Source organism: Odontomachus brunneus, unplaced genomic scaffold (genome assembly GCF_010583005.1).
Source record: "Odontomachus brunneus isolate Ranch 3 - 2012 unplaced genomic scaffold, Obru_v1 Obru_scaffold_055, whole genome shotgun sequence".
In the NCBI taxonomy this organism is placed as follows: domain Eukaryota; kingdom Metazoa; phylum Arthropoda; class Insecta; order Hymenoptera; family Formicidae; genus Odontomachus; species Odontomachus brunneus.
In genome coordinates this window covers 2053056-2064506 of record NW_022639505.1, presented here as the reverse complement: position 1 = coordinate 2064506, position 11451 = coordinate 2053056, and the positions used below count along the sequence as shown (strand labels likewise).

General features: G+C 30.3%; 1 protein-coding gene across 2 annotated transcripts in view; it reads left to right on the top strand.

The window, feature by feature from the left end:
• LOC116845668 (rhomboid-related protein 3-like) overlaps nucleotides 1-11451 on the top strand; it is a 455273-nt gene that overhangs the window by 31188 nt on the left and 412634 nt on the right. The window contains exon 5 of one of the 2 annotated variants that reach the window (XM_032818664.1): nucleotides 8099-10979. The exons of the other annotated variant lie outside the window; for it this stretch is intronic. Coding sequence (XP_032674555.1) covers nucleotides 8099-8116 — 18 coding nt within the window. The 3' untranslated portion in view covers nucleotides 8117-10979. Of the gene's footprint in view, nucleotides 1-8098; nucleotides 10980-11451 lie in introns of those variants that run through there. 2 annotated transcript variants of the gene reach the window in all.

Below are 11451 nucleotides of genomic sequence, written 5' to 3'. Positions count from 1 at the left end.
TAATGTGACCTTGACCTGACCTTCGCTACGCAACCCAAGGTCAAACTGATGTGATCAGTAAATACATCTTTTTAAACGCCACAACTTTTGTCTGAAACATTTTTTTGTAAAACTTATATTTTTCCTGATATTCGGGCGTCCCGGTACTTTCCGAACACCCTGTATATTACCCAGACAGCACAAAATCTCCAGAGGATGTTCTGGGGATGTCCTCAGGACGTAGAGATGTTCTCAGAATGTCTTTAGGATGTCCTATGGAGATCTGTGCTGTTTGGGAAAGAGAAAAATTTAATTAAAATTATAATTATTTTTGGTCTTAACTATATTTTTTTTTAGTAAAATGGCAATATAATAACATGTATATAAGGCTACTAGCACTCTAACATTAGTAGAATTTAATAACAAAAATTAGTAGAATTTAATAACAAAAATTATTTTCTTGACCATATTTTATGACAATTATTTTTCTATAACTACAAATACTATAACTACACCACCAAACATTTTTTTCTCAGTGTATGTATGTATGTGTGTGTATTACAAAAATAAATCAATCAAAGTCATCCGGATTGAGTTAAGTGAAGTCAGGGCTTTATATAATCAGCTAACATCATTAATTCCTTCGACAAACTTTTAGTGTTATTTTAAATGTTTGTTTGTGTATAAAGCCAGCTTAAAATTTAATTCAATGTTGCACACATACTTATATAAAACTGACTCATTATTAGTCGTATTTATCCTATGATTTACTTTAATCTTTTAACCAGAGATAGAATTATTCATATTGTGCAGTTAGATCAACATTCTGGTAGTTGAAAGAATATCTGTATCATAATATTATATGTACAAACAATGTATATACAAACAATGGTGTAATGTACATAGCTACATGCATCTAATTACAATATCTAGATACTTTTTGCGTATCTTTATTTATAAATCTGTCCTTTTTCGGAGAACTTCTTGAATTAATATATATTAGTACAATAAGTTAGAGAATATGAAATAAAATATACTTGTTTCACTTTAACTTATTGTACCAGTATACATTTGTTTAGCAGCTTCTTCGAAAGAGAACAGACCTTATAACTAATTACGTTTCTCAGTTCAGTGACTGTCTAGTTTCATTTCATTTTATCTCTATATCTGAAATCTCATTTTAGATTAAGATATAATTTTAATGACTTCACAATATTATGTGAAGTTTGCTTATTTTGCTTATTTTAGCAAATAAATCAGAATAAAGAGTATTGCAATATATTTAAACAAACTTAGTTCTTTTATTTGTTCCGTTAAAGTCTACTGAGATCGCGCACAACTAATAATCGCGCCTGCCAGTGAAACGGATAGGCAACCCATCTTACTGATCTGTATGTAAGTGCATATACCTTGTATATTCGAAGTTATTTTTTTCCGAATATGAAGCTCTACGTAAAAAAATATATATATTATTTTTTATTTTCAACATATTTTTTTATGTAAAATCATCCTCTTTTGAATCATATTACCAGGTCAGTGATATCTCAGATAGTACAGAGAATTCAAAAAGAATAAAAAAATAATTCAGTCATATATCACCAATTTTGAGTTCATTTTCAAATTCAAAAAGAATTCTTCAGAGTTCAGTCTGGTGAAAAGAATTCTTTTTGCATTTAAAAATAAACTCAGAATTGATGGCATGAATTGACGACTGAATTTTTTCCTAATTCTCTGCTATCTAAGATCCTATACAGAGTGTCGATAATACATTAAATTCTCGTTTATGGTAGATTAGATTAAATAGAACAAACCACTCTCTACCATCTTGCAAACAACTACGTGTTATATTAAATTAATACCTAATTTTTAGTTATTAATTTAAAGAAAATTAGCGAACGACAGCGTATAATCATTCACCAATATTCTTTAATTAATGACTAAAACTCTACGTGGTTATTTACAAAATAATAAAGAACTTTTTTATATTTAGTTTGACTAAATATATAAGCATACGACGGCAGATGACGTCATCATAACTCGTTTACCATATCGCGCATGATCCATTCATCAATGTTCTTTAATTGATAACTCCAAATTTTACATGACTGTTTGCAAAATGGTAGAAAAACTTTCTGTTCAATTTGATCTAATCTATACGTACACTGAGAGAAAAATGATCTATAATGACATAGTAAAAGGATTATAGTTAGGAATATAATTTTTATACTAAATGTCACCATAATGTTTGTAATATTTACAATATAAGCATAGTATAATTGATCTATGTAAAATTTTTACCAAGAATTATAATTATTTGAAGTAAAAAAATATAGTAAGGTAGCAAATATTGAATAGTAAGAGATTTTAACTATTTTATATAGTCAATACAATTGGAATATTTGGCAGATATAGGTACATGTAACTATTGTATATTCCCAAAGGGTGGTTTACTATACACATAGAATAATCAGATGGTGACTATAAATCTGTGTTTATTCTGCTATATCTTCATATTTAGATGAAATATAAATATATGTTTTAGGTCAAAACGAACTATAAAATATAGTGAGATTATAGTTATTCCAACTATTTTTTTCTCTCAGTGTACACGCGAGTTTGATATGTCATCATACACTCTGTGTATGTTGTTCACGATCATGGAAAAAATAATTAGTTGCAGGAGCAAACTAATTTGCTACATATGGACAGTTAAATATAACTCGCTGTGTTAGCTACTTTTTCTTTGTTGCAGCAACCTATTTTCTTGCTATGATGACAAGAAAGTCTGCTCCTACAATAAGAAAAATGGCGAACGTACATTGAGAGAAAAATATATGATATTTGGAACTATAATGGCATAGTAAAAAGATTATAGTTAGGAATATAATTTTTATAGTAAATGTTACTATAATATTTGTAATATTTACAATATAAGCATAGTATAATTGACCTGTGTAAAATTTTTACCAAGAATTATAATTATTTGAAATAAAATAATTTTTACCAAGAATTATAATTATTTGAAATAAAATAATTTTTACCAAGAATTATAATTATTTGAAATAAAAAATATAGTAAGGTAGCAAATATTGAATGCTAAGAGAAATTAACTGTTTTATATATTCAATTGGAATATTTGGCAAATATAGATACATGTAACTATAACCCAAAGGGTGCTTTACCTATATATAGAGTAATAAGATGGTGATTATAAATCTGTGTTCATTCTACTATATCTTCATATTTAGATGAACTATAGATGTATGTTTGAGGCCAAAACGAACTATAAAATACAGTGAGATTATAGTTATTCCAACTATTTTTTCTCTCAGTGTAGCAAATTTGCTACAGATGGACAACTGAACATAATTTCCTGCTTTAGTACTTTTCAACAAACTTTTTTTGTTGCAGGAGCAGATTTTCTTGTTATCATAGCAAGGAAATTGGCTCCTGTAGCAAAGAAAAAATGGCTAATACAGCAAATTATGTTTAGTTGTCCATATGTAGCAGATCTTTCTTTTTCCATGAATGGTGCGCAGCTCGCTGACATACTCCGATTTCTCTCTGACGGATCTTCCCTATATCTCTATTGTGCGTGCTACTTATTCCGCGTGTGTGCTGGCCGAAAATGCGACGGAGAAATTTGTGGCACAATATAATCTGTTTAAGAGGCCGCGCATCGGAATTTACGTAGGAGCGTACTCGATTTCTATCAGCTTTCCGCGAAAGCATTTCGGATCACGATCGCGGAGCACGGCCAACGGGGGAAGGGAGATTTACGGTAGTTAAATGGGGTTATTCTATCCGCGTAGGAATGTCTCATTGTCCGTCTATTTGTCAACTCGAAAAACGTGGCCCACGGCACGGAATTCGCCGGTCCTGTCGCACGACAATGACACGGGGGCCAAGGAACCGCGGTTAGAAACTGGCAGATAAATATCGGCACAATGATAATCTCGACGTTTGGAGGCACGGCGCGTCGACGGGTGGTCCTTTGTTCGCGCTCAAATTTGCTGACAAGTTTTTGGCGGTTTTCCCCCCCGGTTTGCTCCCTTTCGCTGGCGATCCCGCGCTAGGTAAACGGGTCCGACGTGGAGAGGCGGAAAATTGTCCGTGCACAGATCGTGAGACGATCCCCGGCGAGCGCGAGGGTTAAACGACGCGTGAGGAGAGAGTCTCTCAATGAGACCGGACAAAATGAACCGTGAGATTTCGCCGTTGACTAAGTTAGCGAGCGCTGCACGCCACTCGTGTGTGCGTCCCCTCGAGGTAACAATCGTATCCGAGCTGATCTCCGTGTCATTTTGATAAGATTGCTGAACGCGAACGGACATTCCCGGCCCGTCCCGTTGTCATGTACGATACGTTGTCTGTCCTCGGGATCTGTCCGAACCGTTTATCGGAAAATGAAGTGGAGAAACTGTTGTCCCTATGAAAATACGTAAGAAAGAGCGGTGTGCTATGGAATCTCCCTTCCTTCGATGTAGGATTAGGTCACAGATGATATCTGGTGAAGTACTCATTTTTCGCATTCATTTTATTTTTTTTTTATATTACTGAAGAGGGTTCATGATTGAGCCGAAACGTTTGATTATTTATATTGAGTATTCATGTTCAATAAATATTGCTCTATTTCCTAACACAAGGAAGGTTTTATCCATATGGTACATAGCACTATTAATCCCGTACTTGAACACGAACCTTTTTCCTATTATTTAACTGATATCATCTTATTTTGATTTACTCTTATGCATATGCTGGTGAGGAAAGAATATATCTATTTAAAGCCAAACACGATGCCATTAAAAAAAATGTGGTCGACGAAAACTGTATCGATTTTACGAAACATTAAATTTTTTATATTACAATAAAATATAAAATATGGAATCAAAGTAAAAAAATATGAAATATCTGGTGAAGTACTCATTTTTCGCGTTGGTCTTATTTTAATGCATATGCTGACGAGGAAAGAATATATCTATATGAAGCCAAATACGATACCATTAAAAAAAATGTGGTCAACGAAAACTATATTGATTTTACGAAATATAAAATTTTTTATATTACAATAAAATATAAAATATGGAATCGAAGTAAAAAAATATAAAATATCTGGTGAAGTATTTATTTTTTGCGTTGATCTTATTTTAACATTTTTATGCATATGCTGACGAGGAAAAAATATACCTATTTAAAGCCAAACACGATGCCATTAAAAAAAAGTGGTCAACGAAAAGTATATCGATTTTACGAAATATTAAATTTTTTATATTACAATAAAACATAAAATATGGAATCAAAGTAAAAAAATATGAAATATCTGGTGAAGTACTCATTTTTCGCGTTGATCTTATTTTAACATTTTTATGCATATGCTGACGAGGAAAGAATATATCTATATGAAGCCAAATACGATACCATTAAAAAAAATGTAGTCAACGAAAACTATATCGATTTTACGAAATATAAAATTTTTTATATTACAATAAAACATAAAATATGGAATCAAAGTAAAAAAATATGAAATATCTGATGAAGTATTTATTTTTCGCGTTGATCTTATTTTAACATTTTTATGCATATGCTGATGAGGAAAAAATATATCTATTTAAAGCCAAACACGATGCCATTAAAAAAAAGTGGTCAACGAAAAGTATATCGATTTTACGAAATATTAAATTTTTATATATTACAATAAAATATAAAATATGGAATCAAAGTAAAAAAATATGAAATATTTGGTGAAGTATTCATTTCTCGCGTTGATTTTATTTGAACATTTTTATGCATATGCTGACGAGGAAAGATATTTATTTAAACACGATGCCATTAAAAAAAATGTGGTTGACGAAAAATATATCGATTTTACGAAATATTTGATTTTTTAAATTACAATAAAATATAAAATATGGAATCAAACCGAAAATTCGGTTGCAATAGAATTGTTTTTTCCGTGTAAGAAGTAACGTACGATATTTAGAAAGGTTAACACTTATCGCGGTGACGAATGTGGGTTGGGAAGCGAGTGAAATTTCTTGAAAAAGTAAATATATTCTCTCTCTCGTTCATTCCTGACTAGAAATTTACTCTATAGCCTTAATAAAGTTAATCCTATTCATTCCCCACAAGTGTAATTTTTTTTTAACGTGGATAGCTAAGATCCTTGTTCTATTAGCTTACAAAAAATTCAATGCTAAAAATCGGTTGGGAGATCATTCATCTGGTTTTTGTAAAATGACTAATGTAAAGTATCAGATCCTAATCATTAGCTTTTTTTAATTTGGTATGTTTTGCTCACTTTTCCCCAATCGATTTTTAACATTGAATTTCTTATAAGTTAATAGAACAAAGATTTTAGCTTTCCATGTTAAAAGAAGAATTATACTTGTGGGGAATATTAGGGAAAAGAAATAAATTATTTGGAAACGCGCGCGCATAGAGCCATTCTATCCGTCGTTATCCCAGTTTTTGATGCTACCCTAGTTTTTTGTGCGTTTCAGGTTAGATATGCAAATCTCGCATTTGTGACTCAAAGCACGTTTGATTTATAAACGCCGACCGAAACGATTTCCCTCTTTCCTTTTAATCTGTTTCTCATATAACGCGAATATAGTAAAATTAAGGATCACTCGTCTAATTAACCCATTTACATCAGAAGTAAATATACTCGTTTATTCCTGACTAGAAATTTATCGCATAGTCTTAATAAAGTTAATCCTATTGATTTATCTGGTTTTTGTAAAATGACGGGTGTAAAGTATTGATCCTAATCATTAGCTTTTTGAAATCTGGTATACTTTGCTCACTTTCCCCTAATCGATTTTTAACATTAAATTTTTTGTAAGCTAATAGGATTTTAGCTTTTCATAAAAAAAATTACAATTGTGAGGAATATTAGGTTTAAACACAATTAGGCTATTTCAATTATTTGTCATAAAAAGGCAAATTGCTTTGAAGTTTTTTCTGATTGCAATATGTTACATCAAAGTGTAAAATAAAGATATAAAATAAAGATAAGCTTTTATTATATTTCGATTTTTTATATTAAATTTAATAAATAAAAAAGTTTTATGCAGATTACTTATTTATTATCGCCTATATTATTTGTGATCACAAGGTTTTTTTTAATATTAATCTCTAGAAAAAAGGATTCAGATATAGCTAATTTCTGCAATAATTTTAATAAAATTCACATTTTTCAGTAATAGATTAATACCGCAAGAAGTTGAAATTATTAATAATTTTATTTGTCTGTTGATTGAAAAAATTGATATAATTTTGTATACTAAAATAGTTATACTTTTTGATAAAGTGTAATAATAATTTTTTTTTAAAGTTCAAATATCGACAAGAAAATCCTAGAGTATTAATTTCTAGAATGTTATCTTAAATTTATTTTCAGGGAAGTTACAAAATTTTATATAAATTCATGTTCTTATCGCGTTTTTCTTTATATTTGCAATATTTTCGATAAACATTTCTTTATATATAATTCTATTCTAAGAGTTAAAAGTATATTCATAATTTTCCATAGATTTTTATTAACACTTTTATGAAATTTAAATAAGCGAGAACGTCAACTACCCCAGCGTGCTATGTTAAGATGTCAAAAAATATGTGCTCTATGTGAAGGTTAATAATCATTATTAATAAGATCCTGATTGCCACGCTGTATTATATAATTTATTAAAACTCGATAACATATCTTATACAAACCTGATGACTGATTAAAACCAACTTGATTAGGACTATGAGTTAAAATTCTAACTGTTATCGCAAAAATGGATAATCGCGAGTTTTTACTATAGATAGTTCGAATCGTAAAAATCATCTTTGGTCGTTTTATTACATTTGATGTCGATCCGAAGAAGAAAATTCAATCCCAGACAACACGAGCTCTAAAAATGATGCATAAGATGACTTTAAGATATTTTTTAGTTATGTTTATGACATCTTTAAAAGATGTATCATTAAGATGACTAAAAGGCACCTTAAAGTCATGTTATGCGTTGTTTTCAGAGCTCATGCTGTCTGGGAATGATAGGGGCATATTTTTCAAATCACCTAACGATGTCAGTGGGTTAACGTCGCGCTCACATCAATTATCGTTCTTTTTCAGAGCGCAAAGGATCCATAAACTCGAAGCTTTTGAATGAGGGGGCAAACGTTCGCGAGATCAGCAGATTGCAACGAGAGAATCGCTGGGAGCCCTTTTATTACGCATTCTCGCGCCCGCTAGTTCCCATTATGTGTACCACGGAATCCAGAGAGGCTCCTCCTCTTCGTCAAAGGCTAATCCGTTTATCTGGTTTTCATGGCTTACCCGGTTCATATTGACAAAATTCGCTTGAAGATTACCGACTGATCCTCAGTTTGTAAATACCTCGGCCTGAGAAAGAGGGCTACCTCGAATTTCCCATGTCCACGACCTAATAATTCTTTGAAGCGGTCGAGATCTTGCAATTCGTACAGATATCGACGAACTATATCTTCATTTTTGTCCGAGAAAGGATATTCACTACTACACTATAAGCCATAGTCAATTCTGAATACTCGACTGTCGCGTATACTACCTGAGTATTCAAGTTCTTACTCGGGTATTCGGATGTTCCCGGTTATGTATTTTTATTATTATTTTTCCCTTATTTATTCTCTCTAAGTCATAATGCATAAAAATATAAAAATGTCAACAAAAAGTATATCGATTTTACGAAATATTAAGTGTTTAATATTACAATAAAATATAAAATATATGGAATCAAAGTAAAAAAAATGTGAAATATCTGGTGAAGTACTCATTTTTCGCGTTGATCTTATTTTAATACTTTTATATATATGCTGACGAAGAAAGTACATATCTATTTAAAGCCAAACACGAAACCATTAAAAAAATGTGGCCAACAAAAAATATATCGATTTTACGAAATATTAAATTTTTTACAATGAAATATAAAATATGGAATCAAAGTAAAAAAAATGTAAAATATCTGGTGAAGTACTCATTTTTCGCGTTGATCTTATTTTAATACTTTTATATATATGCTGACGAAGAAAGTACATATCTATTTAAAGCCAAACACGAAACCATTAAAAAAATGTGGCCAACAAAAAATATATCGATTTTACGAAATATTAAATTTTTTACAATGAAATATAAAATATGGAATCAAAGTAAAAAAAATGTAAAATATCTGGTGAAGTACTCATTTTTCGCGTTGATCTTATTTTAATACTTTTATATATATGCTGACGAAGAAAGTACATATCTATTTAAAGCCAAACACGAAACCATTAAAAAAATGTGGCCAACAAAAAATATATCGATTTTACGAAATATTAAATTTTTTACAATGAAATATAAAATATGGAATCAAAGTAAAAAAAATGTAAAATATCTGGTGAAGTACTCATTTTTCGCGTTGATCTTATTTTAATACTTTTATATATATGCTGACGAAGAAAGTACATATCTATTTAAAGCCAAACACGAAACCATTAAAAAAATGTGGCCAACAAAAAATATATCGATTTTACGAAATATTAAATTTTTTACAATGAAATATAAAATATGGAATCAAAGTAAAAAAATGTAAAATATATGGTAAAGTACTCATTTCTCGCGTTGATCTTATTTTAACATTTTTATGCATACTGACGAGGAAAGAATATATCTATTTGAAGCCAAATACGATACCATTAAAAAAAATGTGGCCGACGAAAATTATATCGATTTTACTAAATATAAAATTTTTTATATTACATTGAATAATACCGAGAATATAAAATATTATATTAAATATAAAATATGGAATCAAAGTAAAAAAATGTGAAATATCTGGTGAAGTACTCATTTTTCGCATTGATCTTATTTTAATACTTTTATATATATGCTGACGAGGAAAGTACATATCTATTTAAAGCCAAACACGATGCCATTAAAAAAATATGGTCAACAAAAAGTATATAATATAATATGGAAACACACTTTATATTGGAAAGACTGTTATTAAGCAAATAAAAACTCAGAAGAGCTCCGAGATATTCAATAAAAAATTAAAATACTAAACAATGGTTATTGTTTAGTATTTCTCTCATTAAATCTCTCCTTGTCGCGTTGGCTCCGTTTTATCGAACTGCACTAAAGTGCTCCCGTCATTCCGTTCGCCTATTCACCTTAAAATGCATTTGATTGAAACACAAGTATATATATTTGTGGGACTGCTGGCAAACTGTCAACCGCTGAAATCTTGGCTTCATTTGCCGCGGGAAAGTAATATACTATAATAGGATTATATCTGCAGGTGGCTGCAGGCAGTAGCAATTATTCAGAAGCGAGGAATCGCAAGTATTCTCGGTACGCTACTATAATTTACGGCTGGCGTTGCCGAATGGCGGTAACTGGGATTTCCTCGCATGCATTGTATAGTTCGCGTATGCTTATCCCACATACGATCACGTGATAATCTCATTTGTCATTTGTGCGGACGCGAAAATTCATCCTAAAGCGTCTAAAAGTAGCATTACGGATGTACGCCGACAAACTGCAATGTAACTATGACGTGAACAAGCAGCTTTGATGTAGTGAACGCAAACGTAGATTTACGCATTACAAAATCGGCATGAGAGAGAGAGAGAGAGAGGGAGAAAGAGAGAGAGAGAGAAAGTCCGGTATTATAAATATTGATATTTGAAATCATTTTAGGTGGATAGAACAACTCGGGAATCTGAAAGTACATTGAATAAAAAAAGAATCTTGTGAAAAGAAAGTAATCGAGTGAAAAGAGGTAATTCTTTTTCAGAGTTACACAAAAATCTGGTTGAATAAACTGTAATCGAATCAAATTAACGAAAAGTAGAGTCATATCAACAATCTGACGTGTGAATTTTAACTGCAAAATTCAATGAATATCAAATAATTGATGAAACTAGTTATTATATACGATATACATGTTTTTTAATTATTAAAAGATTGATATAAATAAAGATCAGAAGATATAAATACATTCTAATAATGTGTTAGGTCAGCATTACGATCGTCTGATTAAACTAAATCTTGAGCTTGTTTTACACAAACAAGAGATCAGAAGAATTTTATTGAAAGGATAAGGTTGTTATATATAACACATATTCTGAAATCCGAGTTGTAAAAATATCAATTAAATTCGCCTCAATATCATTTAAATTCGCCAAAATAATTGATTTGAGTAAATAATTTCTAATTTAATTAATTGACGATTAATATAAGCCTGTTCAATTAAAAATATTTTAATTAACCACTGACTTCAAGAAAACTAATTAAAAATCATTCAATTAACGATTGATTTGAAAGAATTTAATTAAAAACTGTTGAATTAACAATTAAAACGAGCGACAGTAATTAAAAATTATTTGATTAACGATTGAACGTAGTCAATGTAATTAAAGATTATTTAATTGACAATTGATATAAGCAATTTATATATATATATATAT